General features: G+C 47.6%; 1 protein-coding gene across 9 annotated transcripts in view; it reads right to left on the reverse strand.

Annotated features, from left to right (window-relative positions):
- LOC119972279 (receptor-type tyrosine-protein phosphatase mu-like) overlaps positions 1-25,444 on the reverse strand; it is a 985,231-nt gene that overhangs the window by 117,245 nt on the left and 842,542 nt on the right. For all 9 annotated transcript variants that reach the window (XM_038808716.1, XM_038808713.1, XM_038808721.1 and 6 more), the window contains 3 exons: positions 18,403-18,490; positions 10,422-10,498; positions 4,595-4,631 (listed from right to left, as the gene is read on the reverse strand). In XM_038808716.1, coding sequence (XP_038664644.1) covers positions 4,595-4,631; positions 10,422-10,498; positions 18,403-18,490 — 202 coding nt within the window. The remainder of the gene's footprint in view (positions 1-4,594; positions 4,632-10,421; positions 10,499-18,402; positions 18,491-25,444) is intronic.

The following is a 25,444-nucleotide window of genomic DNA, read 5'->3' on the forward strand; positions in this document are numbered from 1 at the left end:
GTCCAAAGATGTGCAGGTTAGGTGGGATTATGGGGGGATAGGCCGGTGGAATGGGCCGAGGTAGGGTGTCTTTCAGAAGGGATGTGAAGAATTAATGGGCTGAATGGCCTCCTTGTGCACTGTAGGAATTCCACCGATGATCTATTACAGAGTGCCGCTGTGGATGGACTGACATTTATTAGGGTGACACCAATGTGCAGCTCAACTTATTGCAGAGTCATCGCTGTGCCTGTATTTATGGTGCTGGATTTAATGCTCCTCTACCGGTGGGTTTGAAGCCATGGGAGAGGGGGGCCCGTTACATCCAGCAGGCAGTCTGCCCACCACTGCCATTGTACCAATGGGTGGTGGTGATGTAGCATTTAGTGCCCACTTTTAAAGGCCTTATCTTGTCGCCACTGGGATTTAATAAGCAGTGCGGGAAGCCCACACCAGGTAGCAGTTCAGCAGATTTCCTAGCTCAGGCTGGTGGTGTGAAGGGGTGTTTGCCCCCTGGGCCCTTCAGATGGTCTCCCCGAGGTGATTCCCTCAACCCCTCTCCTGGTACGCCACCCTCCCGAGCTTCTTAAATCTCAGCCCCATCCCAATGTGCACACCAACTCGTCACCCTGGCTCCCAAACACTGACAGAGTTCCGGTCTGTCAGCTCCTCAAGCCTCGAGTGAAGTATCATGAGCAGCCATGGTGTTGCCAGTAATTAGAGCTGCTGCCCCTCTGATTGGCTGGCAGCTCTTTGCAGCAGGTCTTCCTGTCTCTGAGAGGCGGAAGTCTCCCTCCTTCAGCCCATTAATGGCAGATTGGCTGTTAAATGGCTGCGGGGCAGCCATTCTTAACCCTGGTAGGGCCCTGCCACCGACTGTTTATCTGGATTGGGTTAGGTGGTAGGGATCACAGTAGCCTTTATAGTTATTACAGATTCACTCAGTGTCTGAGTTCAGACTGATTACACAATGATGCTACACCTATTATTCTGCTGGGTTTCCAACTAGTTGTTGAGCAGAGCAAAGGTTATGCGTAATATAAAACAGAGGGAGTCATAAAAGGGCTATTATTTTCTGTCCATTTACCCCATTCTGCATGAATTTGGCTCTGTACCAATCATTATCTCCCATTTATATCACTCCCATCTCCATTTCCTTGTAACATTCAAGCACTTTTACTAAAGAAATTACTGTATTAAGATCTGTTACGCTTCCTCAAAAGGCTTTGAGCCTGAAGTATTTTGATTAGATTTTATTTTCAAGACAACTTTTTAGATTTAACCAATTATTTTAATTACTGTTTTTTATTAAATGCATGTAATGCAAACTTATTTGCATTAATTTGAATATATCACACACTCACCTCATCCATCAAAGGAGCTCACATTTTTGCCTCCACAATTAAGACCATTCATTAATTTGTCTCTGCCACTTCCTCCTGTTCCTTCAGCTCCCAGTATGTTCTGTCTTCCACCCTCTCCTGCCTTGAACCCTTGACCCAATTTTAACACACTCAAAACACATTCACTCACAGTATTCAAATCTGCATCTGTCTCATTGCCCATCTTCTGTTCTCTCAATTCCCACCAAACAAACCTTCTGGCATTCATGCTAACTAACGGTATCGCTACCTTCCTTCTTTCTGTTATTGTAATCTTCTTCCTGTCAAAAACCATCATTACCCAATCTGAAATAAAATGAAGACTGATCAATCTTTCTTCTCCATTAATGCCCCACCCCCAACCTCTCTTCCTCTAAGATTCTTGGATATGTTGTTGACTTCCATGATAATTTCTCCCATGACTTGTTTGATTCCATCCAGACGAGCACTGGTTTCACCTCCTCCCTGGTCACCGTGAGGATGAAGCACATTTTTAAAAATATATATATTTTGATTCAACTTTTTCCATTTTATACAGAATACATAACAAAACAACACAACCAAACAGAAAAACCCACATACAACCCCCAGAACCTAACCCTACCCCTCCCAAAAACCTAAACCTTACCCTCTGCTCCCCGCACCCACCCCTCCCCACCCCTGCCCACCTCCCTCCTTAGCAACGGTGACCAGCTCTTTGAAATACACAGTAAGTGGTTACAATCTTCGGTAAAACCCCTCAATTGCTCCCCTGGCGGTGTACTTGACTTTTGCGAGGTATAGAAACTCCATCAGATCCCCCATCCACACTGAGGATCTGGGCGGAGAAGCTGACCTCCACCCCACCGGCACTCGCCTATTGACAGTCAGCGAGGTGAAGGCCAGACTATTGGCCCCCCGTGCCCATCTGCAGCTCCGGCGAGTCTGGTACCCCAAATATGGTCACTAATGGATAGGGCTCTAGCTTAATTTTCAGAATCGACGATAAGATGCGAAAGAAGGAGACCCAGAAACCCACCAGCTTGGGACGCGACCAGAACACGGTTGGCCGGGCCCCTGCACAGCACTGACACTTGTCCTCCACCCCTTCAAAGAACTTATTCATGCTGCACCTAGTCAATGTGTGCCCTATAAACTACTTTGAGTTGGATTAAACCAAGCCTCGTGCAAGAAGATGTGGAGTTCACCCTCCGTAGGACCTCACACCGCACCTCATCATCCAAAACTGACCCCCAACTCGGGAAGATCTGTTTCGCAAAATTGCAAACTTGTAAGAATCTGAATGAGTCAGATAGCGAGATCCCACTCTTCTCTGACAGTTCCAGTAAACTGGCAAACTCCCCTTCCAAGAACAGATCCCCCAGCCCCTTCCCCTTCTACCCCCCGAAATTGACATCCAACCTCGCAGGCTTGAACACACCATTCGCATAGATCAGGGCCAGCTTCGATACAGCCCGCTATTTAAAATGCTGTCGAAATTGTCTCCATATCTTCAAAGCGGAGTCAAACACCAGATTTGCCGAATATTTTACTGATGAGAACGGGAGCGAGGCCGTCGCTAATGCCATCAACCCAGCCCCACTACACGACTTCGATTCCATCTGCACCCACGCGCCTGCCAGATTATGAAGTGCATTTTGCTGCTTAATGCAGCCATCGTCTTACAGTGCGGACAAAAGAGGTCGGCCAAAGATCAGTGGCGATTTTTCATAACGAAGGATGTACTTGGCCTATATTCCTTAATATCTTTGGTGACAAAAATGTATCTATCTCAGATTTAAAATGAACTACTGATCTAGCATTGATTGCAGTTTGTGGGAAAGAGTTTCAAACCTCTACCGCCCTTTGCGTGAAGAGTTGCTTCCGAACATATCTCCTGAATGGTCAATGGTGGGAAGCTCGGATCAGCGGAGCAGCAGAAAGGTTCCAGGGTGGGATTTTCTGGCCCTTCCCGCTGAAGGGCCCTTCTGATCCCGTCAAAGTCAAGCCCCACCATGGGTTCCCCAGCGGCGGGACGGGCGAGCTGCGCCAATCGCCGTTGACTTCGGTGGGTCCAGAAGATGCCAGTAGCAGCCAATGGTGAGCTACCTCTGCCACGGGAAAGCCCGGCGCGGGAGGGGGGCAGGAAAGTTCTGGTCTAGGGGCCCAAGTGTAGAAGTCATTAAAAACTGGTGGGCAGTTTCAAAGAAAGATTAAAAGGCAAATTAAATGTTGGCCTTTACCTCAATGATTGGATAACATGTTACCGTTTGGTGTCCCCAATTAGATTCACCGGAATGATATCAGGGCTACAAGGTTTTGTAAATAAAGGCTTGGATTGCTTTGAATGTAGATGATTAAGGGGTGAACTAGTTAAGGGATGTAAGGCGAGTAAAGGGTTGATAGTTAATAGAAACAAACTATTTTCTTTGCGGAGGCAAAATCAGAACAAGAGGACACACGCTTGAAATTTGAGCTGGACCATTCAGGGTTGATGTCAGGAAGCATTTCTTCCCAAAAAAAGGGATTGTCAAACTTTCCCCCTGCTTCCCCCCGCCCCGCCACCTCAAAATACTATTGAGCCTCGGTCAATTGGAAAATTTCGATACTGGGTTTGAAAGATCCTTGTTGGCAAAGGTTATTGGACAACGGTATGCGGATTGATTTAAGATACAGGTCAGCGTAATTCAATTGAATGGTGGAACAGGTGCGAGGGGCAGAGCGGCCTACTCCTGTCTCTATGTTACTGTTCAGGATACAGAAACATGTGGGGAAAATTGGTTTCCCTGCCTCTTTGGGAGGCAGCAAAGCTGGAACAGCGGTGGAAACGTTTTATTTTTAGGCCACTCATGAACTCAGCAGTATCCAGTTCAGTTCCTCTCTGGCAGCCTGTATGAATCACCCAGAGCCATTAGGAGACGAGCCAGAGATGGAGGAGAAGAAAGTAAACCTGCTGCAGCCACAACTTTTAAACAGGCCGACATGCGATCAGTTGTTGGCTGTTGCCTCTGGCGCTGTGAACAGAACTCCAGAGCAGAGGAGAAGCCAGGCTTTGAAAAACAAATCTAACTCACTTGAACAGCTTCTGTACTATGAACACAGAACTTAATGATTTATGTTCCTCTGTTCATTGGAAGCGATGAAACGGCAGCATAACGTTAAAGCAGGGAGAATTGCCTTATATCGGCATTTTTAACTGATTTCAGTAAATAGCAGCATATATATCAGTTAAAGAGGTTTATACTCTTTCTTACCTTGTGTGGCGATGTAGTGGTTTGCTCTGTGATAACCCTGAAAAAGAGAAAACAAAGTCTTAGTGACGTAATACAGAAATAGAAAATTCCTCTTCAAAGTATTTTTGATTTGACCGAATCTTTGTGAAGTGGCCTAATGAGGGGCACAGAATGGAAGCTTCTCGATTATTGTAACGGTGTTTCTGTACCAAACAAAAGTATACATGGCAGGTACACTGAATTTCACAGCTCAGAATAGGCCATTTGGCCCAACCAGTCTATGCCGGCATTTATATTCCTTTCAAAGCTCTTCCCATTCTTCCTTACCTACCTCTGTCAGCATAATCCTCCCTTCCTTTCTATGACTTACATTCATCAAGCTTCCTCTTAAATGCATCTATACTCTTTGCCCCAACCATTCCGCATGGTAACCAGTTCCACATTCTCACCACTTTATGGATAAAGGGGCTGGTTTGGCAGGGGCTGGTTTAGCACACTGGGCTAAACAGCTGGCTTGTAATGCAGAACAAGGCCAGCAGCGAGGGTTCAATTCCCGTACCGGCCTCCCCGAACAGTCGCTGGAATGTGGCGACTAGGGGCTTTTCACAGTAACTTCATTGAAGCCTACTTGTGACAATAAGTGATTATTATTATCATAAAGGTGTTCCTTCTGAATCCCCGATCTGAGTTCTTGGCATTGATGGCCTCTAGTTTTGCTCTTCGCCACAAGGGGAATCACTGTCTCCAGGTCTACTCAAAGATTCTCACAAGGGAGACGATAGCATGGTGGTAATGTCACTGGACTAGTACTTCAGAGATCCTGGGAAATGTTCTAGGGATTTGGGTTCGAATCCACGGCAGATGGTGAAACTTTAATCCAATAAAAATCTGGAATCAAAAGTCTAATGATGACCATGAAACCTTTGTTGTAAAAACCCATCTGGTTCATGAATATCCTTGAGGGAAGGAAATCTGCCACTTACATGTGACTCCAGATCTATACAGCATAGAACATAGAACAGTACAGCACAGAACAGGCCCTTCGGCCCTCAATGTTGTGCCGAGCCATGATCACCCCACTTAAACCCACGTAACCCCGTAACCCAACAATCCCCCCATTAACCTTACACTACGGGCAATTTAGCATGGCTAATCCACCTAACCCGCACATCTTTGGACTGTGGGAGAAAACCGGAGCACCCGGAGGAAACCCACGCACACACGGGGAGGACGTGCAGACTCCACACAGACAGTGACCCAGCCGGGAATCGAACCTGGGACCCTGGAGCTGTGAAGCATTGATGCTAACCACCATGCTACCGTGAGGCCTATGCCACAGCAATGTAGTTGACATTTTTAAACCACTCAGTCAAGGGCAATAGGGATGGGCAATAAATGCTGGTCATAATAAAAACAAACTATTTTTACTCTTTTCAGCAAGTTACAAACCAGGGGCAGAATTCTCCGACTCCCCGCCCGGTCGGAGAATCGCTGGGGGGGGGGCGGCGTGAAACCCGCCCCCACCGGCTGCCGAATTCTCCAGTGCCGGAGTTTTGGCGGGGGCTGGAATCGCGCCGCGCCTGTCGGCGGCCGCTAGCAGCGCCCCCGCCCCACCCCAGTGATTCTCAGGCCCGCGATAGGGCGAGTGGCTGCCCGTTTTTGGCGGGTCCTGCCGGCGTATGTTACGACAGGTACTTACCGGCGGGACCTGGCTCCGCGGGCGGCCTCCGGGGTCCTCGGGGGGGGGGGGGGGGGGGGTGGGGGTGCAGTGGGATCTGGCCCCGGGGGCTGCCCCCATGGTGGCCTGACCCACGATCAGAGCCCTCCGATCCGCGGGCAGGTCTGTGCCGTGGGGGCACTCTATTCCTCCGCGCCAGCCGGTGCAACGTTCCACGATGGCTGGCACGGAGATGAACCCCCCCTGCGCATGTGCTGGGATGATGGCAGCACATGCTGGCGCTCCCGCGCATGCACCAACTCGCGCCGGCTGGCAGAGGCCCTTCGGTGCCGGTTGGCCTGATGCCAAGCCCCTTCCCTGCCTGCCGGCGCGGTGCAAACACTCCGGGGCCAGCCTAGCCCTGAAGGTGCAGAGGATTCCGCACCTTTGGGGCGGCCTGACACCGGAGTGGTTCACGCCACTCCTTCGCTCTGCCGGTTTCCGAAGAATCCCGCCCCAGCTATCTGCCCCAGCTATCTGACAAAACACAAACGTTCTTGGACTGCAGCTGAGTGAATAGAAATATATGGGGTGGTTGGCAGGTGGCAGAATATTTTGAGTAAAAGAGAATTTGTTCGAGATAGGTTGTTACTGCATGTATTAAAATTCCGTTTAAAGTGTGCCTGTCACCTCCCTTTAAATACAGTTATTAACACAAATTTATAATTTAACATTAAAAAAATAAAGTTCTGGAACTTCACAGGGGGATTGATCGATAGCTTAGTGCCTTCTGATTTAGTGCCTTGGGGGAGCGATCGTTCATCAGGTCTGGTGAGTTCTAATGGATGATCCCGCACACGCATTCCTGGCCGCTCCCACTGGCAGGATGTTCTGGCCCCGCTGAAGTCTATCCCTTGTGACGGGTTCCCCTCAAACGCCCAAAGACTTCAATGGGACTGGAAGATCTCACCAGTAGCCAATGGCTGGCCACATCCATCGAATGAGGAGAAATTCCTTCACCCAGAGAGAGTGGTGAATCTGCGGAATTCGCTTCCATAAAAAATAGTTGAGGCCAAAACGTTGTGTAATTTCAAGAATATAGCTCTTGGGGCTGAAGGGACTGAGGGATATGGGGCATGGTGGAAGGCGGGATCAGGTTTTTGAACTTTATGATCAGACATGATCATAATGAATGGTGGAGCAGGCTCGAAGGGCCGAATGGCCTCCCCCTGCTTCTATTTTCTATGTATGTTTCTATGTATTACGGGAAAACCCAGCCAAAGAGTTAACCTATCTTTTTCTCTTTCAGATCTTGGTTGATCTGCTCTGACCTTTCAAGCATTTTCACTTATTTTTCAAATACATCTGATATGAATTTTCATAATAATTTTTTATTCCTCTTTATTGTCTCTTTTTAATACCGTGACCAATATATTAAATTCTCTTTTGATTACACAGGGGTGCAAGAGTCTCACAGGTGTCTAAGAGGCAAATTCCATGGGCGGGATTCTCTACAGCTTCCTGCCAAAATCGGCAAAAGCGACGCCGAAATTGGCTTTGACGCTGGGTTTGCACCGATTCTCCGGACCCCCCAACACGACGGAATCGCGGCGCCCAGAGCGCGGCCCGGGGAATCGCATTGGATGCCCCGACGACCAATTGTCCGGGGCCTGAGCGATTCATGGCCGCGGCCGCCGCGCGAGAGTCCCGACCGGCCAGGCCCTATTAGTTCCACGCCGTCGGAAACACCGGTGGTCGGGAATGGAGTATCGCTGGGCAGGCCTCTGACAATGACCCCCCCAGCCGCGTGGCGTAATTCGCGGACGGGCGGATATTCAGGGCCTGGAGAATCGCTAGAGCGGCGGCGAGCCCGATTCCGATGGGAACTTCAATTCTCTGCCTCCGCGCCAAACGCGATTTCGGCACGGGGCTACGGAGAATACAGCCCAGGCTCTTTGTTTTTTTGTGATGATGGTTCTGAACTGTTACATCTCTTAGCAACTTCAATTTCTGATAAAACGTTAGTCCTTGTGCTCCAGCCACAGGAGCTGTCAGGCCCGCTGAGTATTTCCAGCACTTTCGCTTTTCATTTGAGATTTCCAGTATTCACAGTAGTTTGCTTTTGTAATGGTGTACCGACTAAGAATTTCTAACTTGCGTGCAACCTTGAAATCAAACCTGAATCCACGAACTCTTTATTGTTTAACAGTTCTTGTGTAATTATTTTTGTTAAAAGTCTGAAAAAGTAAGACCATTCAGTTCCATGGCAGCCCCATTGCAGGCTTGCACACAATAACGTTTGGTAGTTATGTAACCGCCAGCAGAATAACAAAGGTTAAAACTTGAAGGCATCTTTCAACCGTCTTTGAATTGTTTCCAGATTAAGCATTAATTATTTAAATAAGCTCTGCTACAGTAGCCTGAAAATCAACTCCTCTTAAAAATAATAATACCGCCTTCCTTTTCCAATTGTGTTTCAGCCACTGTCTTCTATTCCCACTCCAAATGCCATCCCTCAGCTACTGACTCCATTCTTCTCCCTGGCAACTGTTTTGGTTGTGAAGAGATTGTCTGCATCATAATCGCGCCCATCACTAAGACCGCCTATTTGCACCTCCGTAACATTGCCCAACTTCACCACTGTCTTCGTTCATCTGCTGCTGTAATCTTCATACAAGCCTTCCTTTTGTAAGGTGTAACAAAAGGAATCCACACCGAGTTGAGGAGAAAAACAAAACTTACTTCATATAAGACGTTACCTATTATATACAGCTCTACTAGTTCCCTACTGGGTCTCCTCTAGTTGGTGCCTGACTGGCCGATTCTATTTCTACAAAGGCACACGGACTTGTTAAAGGACTCCGGCCTCCTTCTGAGTAAACTCGTATTGTGCAAGCTCCACAGGGTAGTGGATCATCCCTACCCTGTAAAATCCGTGCGGGTTATAACGCTTCCTTACCTCTAAACCTAACTATTCCAACATACTCCTGGCTGGCTTCCTACATTCTGCCTTTTGTAAATCTCAGGTCATCAAAAACCCGTAAGCGGAGCAAATCCTGTTTCCCTGATTAACCCTGTGCTCGCTGGTCACTCCTGTCTCCCGCTGAAGCACTGTCTTTACTTCTATCCTTGTCTCCCGGAGCAGCACTGCCTTTACTCTTGTCCTCGTTTTCAAATCACTCCATGTCCTCCCTATCTCTCAAATCTCCTCCAACCCCATAACCTTCCCGAGGCACTCCCTCTCATTTTGATCTCAATTGGTGGATGTGTCTTCAGCCAGATCGACCCCTCTCTGCCTCTCTACCTCGATTTCCTCACTTCAGAAGCTACTGATAAACCTGTATTTTTGAGCAGGCTTTCGATTATCTTGCCCAATATCTCCTCTATGTGGCTCAATGCCACACTTTGTTTCATAGAGTTCCAGTGAAGTGCCTTGGGTGAATTTAGTGCATTCAAAGTGCTATAAAAATCTAAGTTGTTCTTGTAAAGATATTTGCTGCTACAGATTTCTACACATCCCAAGGTAGGTGCAGCATGATTAGATGCAAAACAAGGGTCGATCCACTGTGCTCCTACAGTGGCTAAGAATTTGACTATATTTATGAACATTTCAGCGTTTCAATAACTGTTCTTTTAGAAAGTGCTCGTGATTCCATGAGAAATAGTGGGACTGAAGCCTTCACAAGTGCATTTATATCCTCACACAAAGCAATCACAGGTATTCTTTGCCACAAGCGTTCAACCACAACACTAAAAGCACCCCCTACAGTATAATATTCAATCCACAGCTCCGACTAAAGAGATGAAAGTATCTGTCCTCTGCCAGTTAGAAGAGAAAATGAATTTGTGACAGTCAGTTCCTAATGGGCACAAGCCCACGGAACAAAAGTGCCCATAATCAGCATCAAACTGACAGCTTCCCATTTTGAAGTTGCAGAATGACTGGAGAGGGAAATGCTAATGCCACGCTGGGGTAGTGGGACATGCTCTTCAGAGATTGCCAATTTGTTACGACAGAGTAGAAGGAGCTTTAGTCTGACTCTGCTCTGTGTTCTACCTGACCTGAAAGTATTTGATATTGGCAGCTTGTACAAGAAATGGAAGAGAATTCTCTGTTCGCTAACACTGACCCCCAATCAATGAAAGAAAACACAATAGAAGCCACATTCACTGACAAATTTAGTCACTTACTTCAACGTAGTTGCCATTAATGTAGTCAGAATTTGAGTCTCCCTCCAGTGGTTGCAGCCTTACCCGAGAATGATCATCTGAAAGAGAAAGCGGTCAACACTGATCAGTGAACCAGTATCTCGTGCATTAGAGGACAGAAAACCGGATTGTCGGCTTTTGATTCAAACGAAAAGGGGGAGAGATGTTGGCACATTGAGTCTCCTAGATTTCAGCCATTATTACTGGCAGTTCATAACCAGACAACTGTGGTCTGATCCTAACTTCCAACCAGTGAATTTGCCCTTCCCAGCCCCACTGCACCCAATCCCATCAGCCCAATGATCATAGAATCATAGAATTTACAGTGCAGAGGGAGACATTCGGCCCATCGAGTCTGCACTGACCCTTGGAAAGAGCACCCGACCCAAACCCACACTTCCACCCTATTCCCGCAACTCAGTAACCCCACCTAAAGTTTTTTTTTGGACACCAAGGGCAATTCAGCATGGCCAATCCACCTAACCTGCACATTTTTGGACTGTGGGAGGAAACCGGAGCACCCGGAGGAAACCCACGCAGACACGGGGAGAACATGCGGACTCTGCACAGACAGTGACCCAAGCTGGGAATTGAACCTGGGACTCTGGAGCTGTGAAACAACTGTGCTAACCACTGTGGTACCGTGCCCCCCAGTTCCAAACAAAACACATGGCTGGAAATGGAGCCAGGCCCTCCCTCGCAACCTCCTCCTCCCGTACACAGCATGCCATTCAGAGATCTACAGAAGTTAATGGATGACAGCCATTGTCATCACTGCCCTTTCCGCCTGAAGATAGGTGCATACTTCCATAAGAATCCCTTATTGTCTATCCAGATTGGCACAACGGGGATCTTCACTTTAACTGGATGCAGAACCGAGCTTGAGAAAGGAATCAACAGATTCTGCCAGCTACTCAGGAGATATAACATAATGTTTGTTCCGATAGTTACCCCAAGTTTCACCTTGCCCAGAAAGCCTGTACCACTATCTTCCCAGCACACACACAGCGGGCTGAAAGACCCTCTATGCTGCACATTTATGAAGTTTTATGAAGCATTGCCTCCGGGAACTGGGCAATACTTCAGAGGCCACTTTGAACCAATCACTTTGGGTTGTCCGTTCTACCCCTTAACAGCCTCTTGTGGGATAACGTCTGCACCAATGTGTACCAATTGCATCTCCACGAGTAAGCACGGATGAGAAAACTTGGAGGCAAGAAGCCGGATTCTCCGCCCCGCCAGGCCACATTTCAGGTTCACCCCGCCGGCGGGATTCCGGCCGGTCAGCGGGGTTTCCCATTGTGAGGCAGCCCCATGCTGTCGGGAAACCCCTGGGCTGCCGGCAAAATGGAGCATCCCGCCGGCGGAGAATCCAGCCCAAGGACTAAGCAGGCAGATAGGGGAGAAGTGTGGCAAAGTGTATGGGGCTCGACCCTGAATAACTCCAGCTGAAGCAAACTGCATTCAAAACAAAATGTAGCCACAGTCCCAGATGCTGCTCTCCCCTTTCGGGGGCTGACTGGTGGTGGTTTAACCTGAAGGTCACCGCACCTCAGGCGAGGGGCAAGGTTGAGAACGCGGGACCTTCATGAATAACCTCAGCCGGTACGGGAACCTTGTTTTGCATCATGAACCAGCTGTCCAGCCAACTGGGCTAACCGACTCTCCCAAACTAACACTGAGTCTCATAAGTGGCTTTCACCGCCAGACCTCCATTGTTCCCAGTGCCAACAATTGGGGCTTTGGTGATAGATTCCTCCGGCAGATTTCATAAACTGCGGATGTGAATGTATACTCAGAAAATCCTTGTATCTTTACACCTCAATACTCAATGATTTCATAAATGATAAAACTAAATATGCCATCAGTTGCATAACCACTTCATAAAAAATATATTTTTTAGCTTCATAAAATGTGGATGTAATTTCTTGTGAATACAATTTTTAAAAAAGCACCGAAAGAATGAAGCCAATAAATTCAAGCAGGTCTCAGAGCCACTCTGGAATCACACAATCACAAGCCGCTATGCAGGTACATCTCCAGCCCATGGGGCAACTTCCCAGGGACTCACAAGCCTGGTTGATATCATGGGCGTAATTCTCCGACCCCCCGCAGGGTCGGGGAATTGCCCGGGGCCGGCGTAACTCCCGCCCCGCCGTGGCCGGAATTCTCCGCCACCCGGGAATCGGCTGGAGCGGGAATCGTGTCCCGCCGATCGGCGTGCCCCCCGCGGAGAATCTCCGACCCGCGATGGGCCAAAGTCCCGCCGCTGTCAGGCCTCTCCCGCCGACGTGGTTTAAACCACCTCTGTGCCGGTGGGATTGGCGGCGCGAACGGGCCCCTGGGGCCCTGGGAAGGGCGCAGGGCGATCGGATCCCGGGGGTGCCCGCACGGTGGCCTGGCCCACGATCGGGGCCCACCGATCGGCCGGCGGGCCAGTGCCATGGGGGCACTCTTTTTCTTCTGCCGCCGCCACGGCCTCCACCATGCCGGAGGCGGAAGAGACCCCCTCCACCACGCATGCGCCGGTGGTGATGTCAGCGGCCGCTGGCGCTTCGGTGCATGTGCGGACTCACGGCGACTGGCGAAGGCCTTTCGGCCAGCCCCGACACCGATCGGCGTAGCGCCAAAGGCCGTTGGCGGCAGTTTTGGCGCCAGTCGGCGGAGCGGGAGCCACTTCAGCGCGAGCCTAGCCCCTAAAGGTGCAGAGAAGTCTGCACCTTTGGGGAGGCCCGGCGCCGGAGTGGTTGGTGCCACTCCGCTACGCCAGGGCCTCCCGCCCCGCCGGGTAGGGGAGAATTCCGCCCCACATTCCTGGCAGTTTACAATGGAATGGCCCTGGCACACTCCTCATAATTCATATCGGTGGAATTTTCCAGCAGCGGCTTGGCAATAAAATTAGAATCTCAACAAATTCAAGAGGCATTTTCCTCTTCATTTAACTTTAATATGCTTGTTATTAGTCAAAGGTTGCTGCGATTTGAAACACATTTTGCCTGCCTTCCATTATACCTTTAAACGCGCTGCATTTGTCTATGAAGGGAGTACTGAAAAACAACTATTCTCTCATTATGGCTGGGGTGAGCTTTGATTATAGATCCATCATTACCCTTCAGAAGATGGTGGTGAGCCACCTTCTTGAATTGCTGCAGTCCATGAGGTGTAGATACAACCACTGTGCTGTTAGGGAGGGAGTTTCAGGATTTTGGTCTGGCGACAGTGAAAGAACAGCGATATATTTCCAGGTCAGGGTGATAAGTGAGTTAGGGAGGAACGGGCACGGGCAGGATTGCAGAGCTTAGATCTGATTTGTTGCTTGTGGGATCGCTTAACCCTGTCCCTTGCTTGCTGCTTCCGTTGTTTGGTATGCAAATAGTCCTATGTTGCGACCATGAGGCTGACACCTCATTTTTAGGTTTACCTGATGCTATTCCTGGCATGCCCTCCTACAATCTTCATTGAAATTTGGGTCATTTCAATTAATGTACCTTGTATCTAGTCTTAGGTTATCTGATTCTTATGGGCAATTTAACCTAACCCTCCCATCAGGAAATACGCTAAAATTGGGTTTATGCCTCACTGGGCTTTCTATTGGTGTCTGTCGAGAGTAGTACTGGGTGATCTTGAGATCAATGAATGGGGAACCTGGGCATGGTATGTAAGGGGTATCAAATTTGGCACTGTCCATTTTACACGGGTACATTTTACTAATTTAAACAAATGCTCTGCACCAAATCAAAATGAAAATTGCTACATTTCACTTCTAAAATGATCCAAGAGAACCGAGAAAGAAAGTTTACTTCAATATATTGTGAACTTAAAGGTTAAGGCAGCTACCACAGTATATAATGATGGGACTAATGAGAGTGCCAGTTCTGGTTTGGCAGCATTTAAAGGGTTAATTAAGAGCCCCAGCTGGGTGGACCTATGCCCAGTGGCAGTGAAACTCGTATTCTTTCAGTCACATGGGGAGATCTATCAGTGTATTCCCAGGGACCTCGTGAGGATTGTCACAGCTTCCTTGGTGGAATCTTCTGCCTTATGAAAATTTCAGTTGTTCAGATTAGTTTTGGCTCCCAGCACCACACAGATTAGTGGTGCATCCTGTTATAATCTTCCGTGTTGGGGGGGGGACCCATCTACTGTCAGGAAGAATGTAACAGTTTATCTGTCAGTTGCTCCTGGCTAGGCATCCGGCAAGATCACTCAGAGAACCCATCGCGGAGACACATGTTCTCATTTTGCTTCTGGTCCCGCCTCTAAATCTGTCTTCTGAGACTGGGAAGATTGCACCCATAATCACGTACAATATCGACTAACTCTGAATCCGCAATGCTTGAATGTTCTTAATTTATGTTTGATTGATTGGGGGCAGCACGGTGGCGCAGTGGGTTAGCCCTGTTGCCTCACAGCGCCGAGGTCCCAGGTTCGATTCCGGCTCTGGGTCACTGTCCGTGTGGAGTTTGCACATTCTCCCCGTGTTTGCGTGGGTTTTGCCCCCACAACCCAAAGATGTGCAGGGTACGTGGATTGGCCACGCTAAATTGCCCCTTAATTGGAAAAAATGAATTGGATACTCAAAATTTATTTTTTAAATGTTTGATTGTTTGGAGCCAGCCATAACAGTAATTTTCCTCTTTTCATATATACTTGCTAATCCTTCACAGAGCAAACGGTCCTCCTTCTCTTTCTAACCCAGATGGCCTGCAGTGTAACCCTAGGGAGAGCTTGGTTTTTTTTAAACACAGGTACCTAACTTGATTAGCTCATTTTGCAGCTTTCTACTCAACATCGGGACACCTTCACTGATCTCCAAGGTGCCCCTGACATACATCACCTTTTCTGGTATACCCACTCTCACCATTCTATAGCCCCATATGTTATATCCAATTCCACCTTCAGTACTTGTTCTCAGCTAGTGTGGTGCTTGAGTGTTAGGATTGGCCTCAATATACTTGGGCTCTGTCGGGGATTCCTCCTCCTGATTACTGCGTTACTGGAACGTGTGAGTGAGGACACTGAATGAAACAGAATGAGGCCTAATGTCAGTCAATCTGTCTGGCCTCACAGGTCAGGCGAATGAAAGAAGAGCTAGTTGGTGAGGGTACAAGACCTCTGCCAGTATCCACAGAGTGGTAACCCCAATGGGTGCTGGAATTGTTCATCCCTGGCATTTACATGCAGAACTATTAGGGATGTGTCAAGATCACTCGCTCTTACATTGATCAGGAGATGATACTGTTCCCTGCACAAAGTGACCGAATGCTGCTGCAAAACTCTGAATCCATTTACATATAGACAACGTTGCTAATAGGATACAAGCGATTTAAATTTGGGTTTTCTGGCTGTGTCTGACACAGAGAAATGGATTGCAGTTCCACTAACTAATTCACATGCCAAATGCAGAAATTGCAGAAGGGGGCTGGGTTGCAATGATATGCACCAGCCTATTTTATCACAGCGATGGCCCTCAAAAAAGTCTAAAAGCTCTACATATCATGGGATTTAATGGCTGGGCAATTGTATCAGTTGTTCTGCCTACCTCGGTTTCAGATTTAAACAATTACACTCGATCCCAAAAATACAAGGGGCTGGACTTTACAATTCCCCACTGACGGGTTTGAAGGCCAGCGGGAAAGTAAAATCTAGTAATTTAACAGTCTCTGATACGGCACCTTGTCTTCACTGAGACAGTTCCTCAGGATTGCTGCCACTCAGCTTCGATGGGCTCTGGGGTGGCTGATTAATCCAATGCACTATCTGTAGACTCTGCCCCGTGTGGTACAGGTGGTGGTTGAAAGGTTGTGTGGATGGGTTGTTTGGAGGATTGTAAACTCCTTCCAATGTCTTGCTATCAACTCTGCCCATTCCCGATGAAGCCTCTCGGTGTGTTTGGTGCCTTCCCTGATAAACCTTCTCATTTTAGTCGGTCACAAGTCAGAGTCACCCACTAGTTGCCGAGCATGTTTGACCTCCAGGGATGCTTTGAGGACATCCTGCTGTCCTCCTGGAAGTTTTCTACCATGGTTGAGTTCCGTGTAGAGCAGTTGCTTCAGGAATCTTGTGCCAGACGCACAAATGGTATGTCCTGTCCCACAGAGCTGGTTTTGAGTGATTAATACCTCAATGCTGCACAAGTTGGCTTGGGAGGAGATATTGGTGATGGCCTTTCTTACACTGAATTTGCTAAGTCACCGTTGATGATACTTCTCCAGTAGTTTGAGGTGCCTGCCATAGTGTCCAAGTCTCCTCAGCTATACTAGCGGCAGGGTGATGGTTGGCCTGTCAGTGGGCCAGTTCAGGCTCATAAGTGGGCAACTAAGTGGTCAACAGAATGACGGCTGGCTCCAAATCCATTTGTTTCAGTGGGAAGTTCACATTTTAATTGACAGTTTTAAGGGGCTATTAAAGGTTGACTGTCATTGATGTTGTTAAACAATAGAAGTTAGGTTTTCTTTTCCAGAAGGCTGACCGCTGGGGGGGGGGGGGGGGGGGGGGGGGGCATGTAAAATCTTTGAATGAGTTTCATGAATGAGAGTTTCTTTTTGTGTTAAGTGTGCATGAGTGAAAGCTCTGTCAGGTTGTTTGACATTTTCTTTTTCATCTTCCCACAGCTGCGGCAATTTGTCTATAGTGGATACTGGGTGGGTAGTTACAGAGGTGGCATGGGGTATAAATGGGCATGGAGGTACCATTGGAGTGTGGTAGCATGAGGATTTGAGGGGGTGTGGGAGGTATGAGGTAGCATGGGATTATGAAGGGCATGGAGGTAACATTGGGTATAAGGTGGCATGGGGGTATGAGATGGCATGGCAGTGACAGGGGTGTATGAGGGAAATGGGGGAGTGAGAGCTAGAGGATCTAATAGGGTTTATTTAAAACTGTGCTGAAATCGTAGAGAACCAAATCAGGACATCTAACCAGCTCATCTTGGCACATTCCTGCCACCAAGGCCACGTCTGAACTGAGATGGCAACCATGCCCTTGCTGCACCCCTCCCCTGGAACAAACATCCTGCATGCGGGACCTGTTTCCGAGGACGGATCTGTCGAGTTGGGAGATTCATGACTCGCGTTTCCTGCCTCCATGGTGAAAATCCAGCGCTAAACCTTCCTTCCGTAACCTAACTGCCCATGCCGCACTCTGTTATCTTCATAGCCTCTCACTTCCTCCCTCTTCCATCTCCCCCTTCACAGACAGGGTTTTCTGACATTATTTGTCAAGAATGGGCCCCATTGTGCCCATCTCATTCGTATCGGCTCCGTTGAGTCCCCTCAATTCATTATCGGCCAATAGAGTACCAGTCTTGTCAAGTGCTATCCCGTCAGTACCAGTCCTCTCTGCTATATAAATGGGGGAAATGTGTAAGTAACAATTGTACGGTATGTGTAGGAGACAAAGGGATTGATAAGAATGCTAGTGGAGTGAGATACGAGTAGAATAAGGGAATGACAATCACATGTAATCTTGTCACAGGTTAGTTAGACTGGGAACTGAAGTGATGAGTGCATGTTTCATCCAGTGCCATCCGTGCTAAGTCACCGTTGATGATACTTCTCCAGTAGATGAACCAATTGGTCAAGGCTCTCAATCCACCCACGTCCAGTGCAGATGGGTCATTCTTTGGTATTCACCAAAACAATGGCTGTGGATGGACAGTACTTTGCTGTCAATCAAAGCCAGCCATGCAGAGAAGGGGAAACTGGATGCCAATGACAGGAGGGACCAGAAGCAAATGGAGCAAAAGATCTACCAAAGATAACAGACAGAGGGTGCAAATGGTCCACTGGTATATGGAGTAAATAATGAAGCAAAAGGAAAGAGAAGAATGATCTTATTAAATTAATTGAGGAGTAATATAAACTAAGATCAGTTGGCAAAGCTACGCCATCTTGCTGATTTTATAAACTAATACAATTTTGAACTAGAATAGGCATCATCTTTCAAGAGAAGTAGTACTCACAAGCAATTATATTCCCGTATCTATTCTTCATCCTGTTTTCATCTTTTTTGGCAGAATCCCAAGAGGCAGACTGTCCTTCATAAAAACTCTGGAATGGATAAATGAAGCATATGTTACAATTAACAACAATGTTCACAATGACGGTGGATTACCATTTGGGAATGTGAGAGAAGAAGACAGATATCACAGAATCGCAGAGCATTTACAATGCCGAAGGAGACCATTCAGCCCATCGAGTCTGCACTGGCTCCCTGAAGGAACATTCTACCTGGACTCACTCCCCTGCTTTATTCCCATAACCCTGCACATTCTTCCGTTTCAGATAGCAATCCAATTACCTTTTGAGTACCTCGATTGAACTTGCCTCCACCACCTTCTCCGGAAGTTTGTTCCAGGCTCCAACCAGCCTTTGGGTGAAAGCATTTTCCCCTACACCACCAGTATTCCATCTGCCAATTACTTATAATCTGTGTCCTTCAATTCTTAATGTTGCCTTGAATGGGAACAGTTTCTCACTATTTACTCTGTCCATACTCCTCCAGATATTTAACACCTCTAGCAAGTTTCCTCTCACACTTCCTTTCTCCAAAGAAAGCAGACCCCACCGCACCAATCTATCCTCATAGCTACAGTTCTTTATCCCTGGAATCATTCTTGTGAATCTCCTCTGTACTTTATCCAATGCCTTCACATCCTCCTTCAAGTTTGGAGCCCAAGATTGGACGCAGTACTCCAGATAAGGGCTAACTAGTGTTGTATCGAAGTTCAACATGACTTGGTATAGAATTTTAAGGACGACGAGCGATCAGCACTCGCCACCCCCAAAGTTGGCGCCTAACGCGCAGCCACCGACTCTCAAAGTCCACTGTCAATTAACACTCACTTGAGCATTGATTGGCAGTGGGAGGGGCTGTCCTCTGCCTTTGGAAGGAAGTTCTGTCTGTGAGAGCTGTCGGCCCATCAGATTGGCCAACAGATCGTCAACTCAGCCAGGCACAGTGCATCAGTGGCCCAGAGCAGTACTGCAGCACTCTGCCTGGGACTAAGTCCCTGCACCTTTGAAAAAGTAATTCCCGAGGATCTTGGGGATGAGAGGGAAGGGGGTGCCCATGAGGGATAGGAAGGGAGTGAATGCGGCGTCAGGGTGCGGGGTGGGGGGTTGCCAAGATGGGAGGTCTTCCCAGAGGTCCAACATCCCAGATGGGAGAGCACCCCAACTCTGAGAGAGCTTTCAGAGTGCGATGCCCCTCCCCTCCCATCCCACTCGAGATCGGGAAAAGTGTAAATGTCACTTTCCCACCCTCTCTTCCTCCCCCCCCCCCCCCCCCCCCCCCCCCCCCCCCACCTCAGCTCCTCCCACCAGCCTAAAAATTGAGGCTGGGTGGGATAAGGCCATTAAGTGCAATTACGTGGGTTAATGGGTGAATGTGTGGGTTTTCTCCCAGAGGCCCTGTCACCCAAGCATGAAGTTGTGTCTGGGTTAGAGTGGGTGGGTTCTCGGGGGAGGGGTGTGTGTGGATCCCGTCCATTCAATTTTACAGTCCTGCCCCATGATCTCAGAATACGCCTTAGGGGGGAGTGTAAAATTCTGCCCCTCCTTACCCTTGTATTCAATGCCCCTATTAATAAAGCCTCTAATACTATATGCATTATTAATTGCTCTTGTTCGTGAATGATCACCGAAGATTATTCCCTATTTTAAACTATTGTCTCCTTGATATTTGACATGAATCTTAATTAGTTTGTCAGCTCAACTTAGTTCTGCCATCCAAGCTACTTCAAAATCAAATCAAAGATAAAACCGTGGGGATATTCGGAGACTACAGAGATCAGTACCCCATTGGTTAGTGTGGTTACCCAACAAGGCACTGACAGTGTGAGCAGAGTGAAAACTTACAAAATTGCAGTTTGAAAACAATTGCTGCAGTCCTTGCTTTACAGCAGGGGTGGGCAAACTACGGCCCACGGGCCGCATGCGGCCCGCCAAAGGTCTTTATGCGGCCCACTAAGTCATTAAAAAAAAAAAAAATATTTTTTTTAAATTAAAAAAAAAAAAATTTTTTTTTTAAGGTTAATGGGGGGCGGGCTGTTGGGTTACTTACTGGTATAGGGTGGATACGTTGACTTGAGTAGGGTGATCACTGTTCTATGTTCTATGTTCTATATGAGGCGCCCAGAATCATAACCGGGTGAAGTAATTATTTTACTTAATATACTATGCGGCCCTTTAAAATTGTGAATTTCTGAATGTGGCCCTTGCACGGAAAAGTTTGCCCACCCCTGCTTTACAGTCACCTACACCAATGCAAACAACGTCTTAAATTCACTCTATATAATGCATCATCAGAGTCAAATATTTGTGGCTGGGGTTTATAGAAATGTGTTTGTTCCTGAGGGAGCCTTTCATAAGCTGACAGGCTGTTCAAGCATGAAATGGTTTTATTTCTCTTTTGAAATGTGTGGTATTTCTGCATGAAGCCTGCTATTTCAACGTCTTTTGTTGTCAGTTTGTTTCTTTTTTGCTTGAGGCACAAGCTAAAAAGAAATATTTAAGGTGGGGGTGGTTACCACACAGTCCAGCTGATTCGGATAAAAGGGGGAAAAAATGACAAAACTTGGAAATCTGCAGTTAAGCAGTGAACCTTTCACATATTCAGGGCGACTTTCAAATTAGTCCAGAAGACAGAGAAGCAGTAGTAGGCCATTCAGCCCATCGAGTATGCTCTGCCATTCAATGGTGCCATGATTGATTTGGTGCGAAAAAACCTCAACTCCAATTTCCCACCTTATCTCCATAATCTTGATTCACTTACTGATTAAATATCTATCTATCTCAGCCCTGAACACATCTAACGACCCAGCCTCAACAGCCATCTGCAGTAAAGAATTCCACAGATTCACTACCTTCTGATCTCACCTTAAGGGGTGACCCCATACTCTGGGGTTCTGCCCTCTGGTCCTAGACTCTCCCATTCTGTGTGACAGCCTGGGAGGATGATTGACTAACCTTTACAGAATCCACAAGCTCTCATGCGAGTTACATAATGGTTATCATTCAAAATTTAAAAATTCCCCCTTTGAATTTTCAAGGGATAAGTCGGACAATATTCTTGCTTTGACTCCCTCATTGGAACCGTTTATAAGCCTTTCTATTTCAGGACTAACAGACTGACCTGCATTATCGTTGATGCATTTTATGTTTGTATTCTCTGGAAAAAGATTCACCTCAGGAAATCTCAAAATGCTCTGAAGTTAATAATGTGGTTTTGAGGTGTAGTCATTGTTGAAGTGTAGACAACGCGGCGGTTTATTTGCCCACAGCCAGCACTGTGATAATGACCAAATAATCTGTTTTAAAGGATGTTGGTTGAGGGATAAATATTGTCCAGGACACTGCTCTTCTTAATGATGGTGCCATGAGATGTTTATATCCACCTGAGCGAGCAGATTTAACGTCTCTGCCATTGTAGCACCCTCTCAGTAATTGTAGTTAGCTCCAGTGTGATAAGTCAGACTTATTTTCTCGTCATGACTGCTCTTGAATAGTCACTGGCGGAAATAATACCTTTGTGAAGATCAGATGAGGATCAGACTCAATAATGATATCCCATTATGGCCAAACATCACACTGCCAAAGCTCAACCATGAATAATGGTGCCTTGGAAAAGTTATCGGAGGACACCTGGAGTTAAAGTCTACAAGAAAGAAGGCAAAGGGAGAAATTTGGGGAAAAATCATTTCGAAACAATTTGGAAAATGATGGATGGGGTTTTCTGGTCTTTCCCACCAGCAGGGCTCCCCCATCGCGGAATAGGCGAGCCAAGCAGAGTGCCACAGACACTGGTGGGACTGGAAGATCGTGCTGGTGGCCAATGGTGAGGGGAGGAATGACTTTAATCCCAATTGGCCAACAGTCCAACTTTCCATGCTGTATGCGTGGATGTTGAGTTCCAGCCAATCTCACCGTGTCTATATTCATCCTTACTGAACTCACACAATGCAAGGAGCATGGTTAGGAAAGAACAAGGCAAAGAGAATAGGAAAATATACATTGACGATTGTGAATGATCAGAAAAGAAGCATGGGCTACTGAGCCAGCTATTATTGAGATGCTAAAATCCTGATCTCCGGAAGAACGTAAGAAATAGAAGTTCAGCCTCTCGACCCTGCTCTGCTATTCAGTAAGATCATGGCTGATTTGAGGTGGTTTTAACTCCAATATCCTGCCTGTCCCCCATAACCCCTGACTCCCTTGTCAATCCAAAACCTTACTCAGCTTTGAATAAATGCAAAGATTCAGTGTCCATTGCTGTGTGTGGAAGATCATATTAAACACTAACCACCTGAGAGAAGGAACTCCTTCTCATCTCCACCTTAAATACCAGATCCCCTATTTTGAAAGTGTACCCCCTCATTCCAGATTCCTCCCACGAGGGATTTGCGATGTCTTTGACATCAGTTGGATTGGTTTTGTAATACATTCCTGACTTAAATAATGATTCTTACAAGGTTGAGTAAGTAGGTTGAGTTTTCACTTTAGACGCGATCAGGAAACAGCAACCAAAATGTGCTTGAAATTAGATTGGTTATGTTAGGCACTGCATTTCCACTAAATTGACTGATTAATCACAAACGTTAAATTTTCCATGAACCAGCACCAGCAGGCAGAGTAATTGCTTTATTTTCTTCTTCCCATTGAAATGCATTTAACATAAAATAGGAGCAGGAGGAGGCCATTCAGCCCTTCGAGCCTGATCGCCATTCATTATGATCATGGCTGATCGCCCTATTCAGTAACCTGTTCCCCCTTTCACCCCATAATCCTTTGATCTCTTTAGCCCAAAGAGCTATATCTAATTCCTTCTTCAAACCATTCAGGGCGTGATTTAGTGGAAAGGTTTCTAAGTGTAGTAGCGAGCGGGAACTGTTCCCGCCGCTTGGCCTGGCGGAGGCCGTCATCTCTATAAAACATTAATTGGACCACTTAACAAGGCTCCACGGGCTTCACGCAGCACATGACCGTTCCGCTGGCTGATTCACCAGAATGCACTCGCCAGTCCCCCGCTAACAAGGGAGAGCAGCACTTAAACAGCTCTTGCACAGTCAATCACAGACATACCACTGAGGAGACCAGCCCTATGATTCAGGGATGCCAGCCTGGCCAGACTGTTGGACACGGTAGAAGTTGAACTGATGCCCTGTTGAAATAAGGGTCTAGAAGGGTCAGCCACAGGGCAGCGATTGCCACCTGGGAGGAAGTGACAATGATTGGCAGCTCGGCGAGCGTCACCAGGAGGACTCACCCAGTGTAGCAAGACTTTCAATACCTCCATCGGGCCACACGGTGGGTTGGCATCGGCCCCCGGCCCCACCCCCACAAGCATGCACCTGGCACCATCCCTGCCCAGCACCGTTCTGTGCCCCGGCACACCCATGTCCAACAGGGCCACCCCACCCCACCACCCCCCTTTCTCTCCATTCCCCCCAAACTGCCCCACTATACTCCAACCCCACTATTTCCCATCTACCCCATACTCCCCACCCATTCTTACATCCCACCGTCCCCCGCACCCCCCGAAACACCTCACCCCGCAATGAATGGCACATGCAGCTCATGGTGCCCCCTCTGTGTCTCTGCGAGAGAAATTGGCCCACAACAGATGGGAGAGGGCTCAGATGGGCGGCAGGATGCCGGATATCAGAGTCCTCATCAATGGCCCCCGACTGGCGCCGCGTCGACTGCGCTCATGCAACTGGCGGCGATTCTCCGGTCCGCAGAGAATTGCGGGAAGGTGTCGGACCGAATTGCGGGTCTGACGCCCCATTCTCTGTCCCCGCGGCGAGCGTGATTTCGCTGCGGAGGCTGTGAGAATACCGACCATCCTTCCTGCATTTACCACGCCTCATCCTATTAGAATTTTGCGATCCCCTCATTCTTCTAAACCCCAGTGACTATAATCCTAACCTATTCAATCTCTCCACATATATCACTCCTGCCATCCCAGCAATCAGTCTCCTAAACCTTCTCTACACTTCCTCCCGAGCAAGAACATCCTTCCTCAGATAAGGAGACCAGAACTGCACGCAATATTCCAGGGGTGGCCTCACTAAGGCCCTGTATAACTTCAGCAAGACATCTCTGTCGCTGTAATCGAATTTAAGAGGGGTGAGCCGGTGAAATTGTATTAACAGAACTGAAAATGGGCTTATCACCAAAATAAATAGGTTTAGTAAGAATGCCTAGTCCTCCAGCTGTGTGAAGCCTGGTTTAAAATGACTGAAAATGGCTTTAAAAATTATACTGAACATAATAGTTTCATTAGCCCATGACAGAAAGGTCAGGTTCTTTGTGAATTTAAATATCTTTGAGATGGAAAAAACTCTTTCAGAAACTCACCTACTAGTCCCTGCTTGCCGAGGACAATTAACTTCATTTGAACAGTTTTCTAGAGCCAGTGAAATCGGCAGAATCTGAAAACTGGGGGCATGAGCTGATCCCTGTTCAGGGCTTGATCCACGCAAATGGGACCTTGAACCAGTTTAAAAGATCAAGGAAAGCACAAGTGCAAGAGTTTCACAGAACAGAAAGAGGCCCTTTGGCCCACCATGTCTGTGCCGACCGTCAGGCACCTATCTATTCTAATCCCATTTTCCAGTACTTGGGCCATAACCTTGTATGTTGTGGCATTTCGAGTGCTCAGCCTAAGTGCTGTGAAGGTTCCCGGCTGGTTCCAAATTCCCACCACCCTCTGGGTGAAAACGTTTTCCCTCAAGTCGCCTGCCCCTTACCTTAAATCTATGCCCCTGGTAATTGACCCCATTTCTTCCCCATCTACCCTGTCTATGCCCGTCATAATTTTGTACACCTCAATCAGCTCCCCCCCCCTCAGCCTTCTCTGCTCGAAGGAGAACAATCCCAGCCTGACCAGCCTCTCTTCATTGCTGAAGCACTCCAGGCATGACACCATCCTGGCAAATCTCCCCTGCGCCCTTTCTAGTGCAACAATATCCTCCTATTATTGGGGTTTGGGTACAACACAAT

The sequence above is a fragment of the Scyliorhinus canicula genome, chromosome 10, assembly GCF_902713615.1.
Source record: "Scyliorhinus canicula chromosome 10, sScyCan1.1, whole genome shotgun sequence".
Taxonomy (NCBI): Eukaryota; Metazoa; Chordata; class Chondrichthyes; order Carcharhiniformes; family Scyliorhinidae; genus Scyliorhinus; species Scyliorhinus canicula.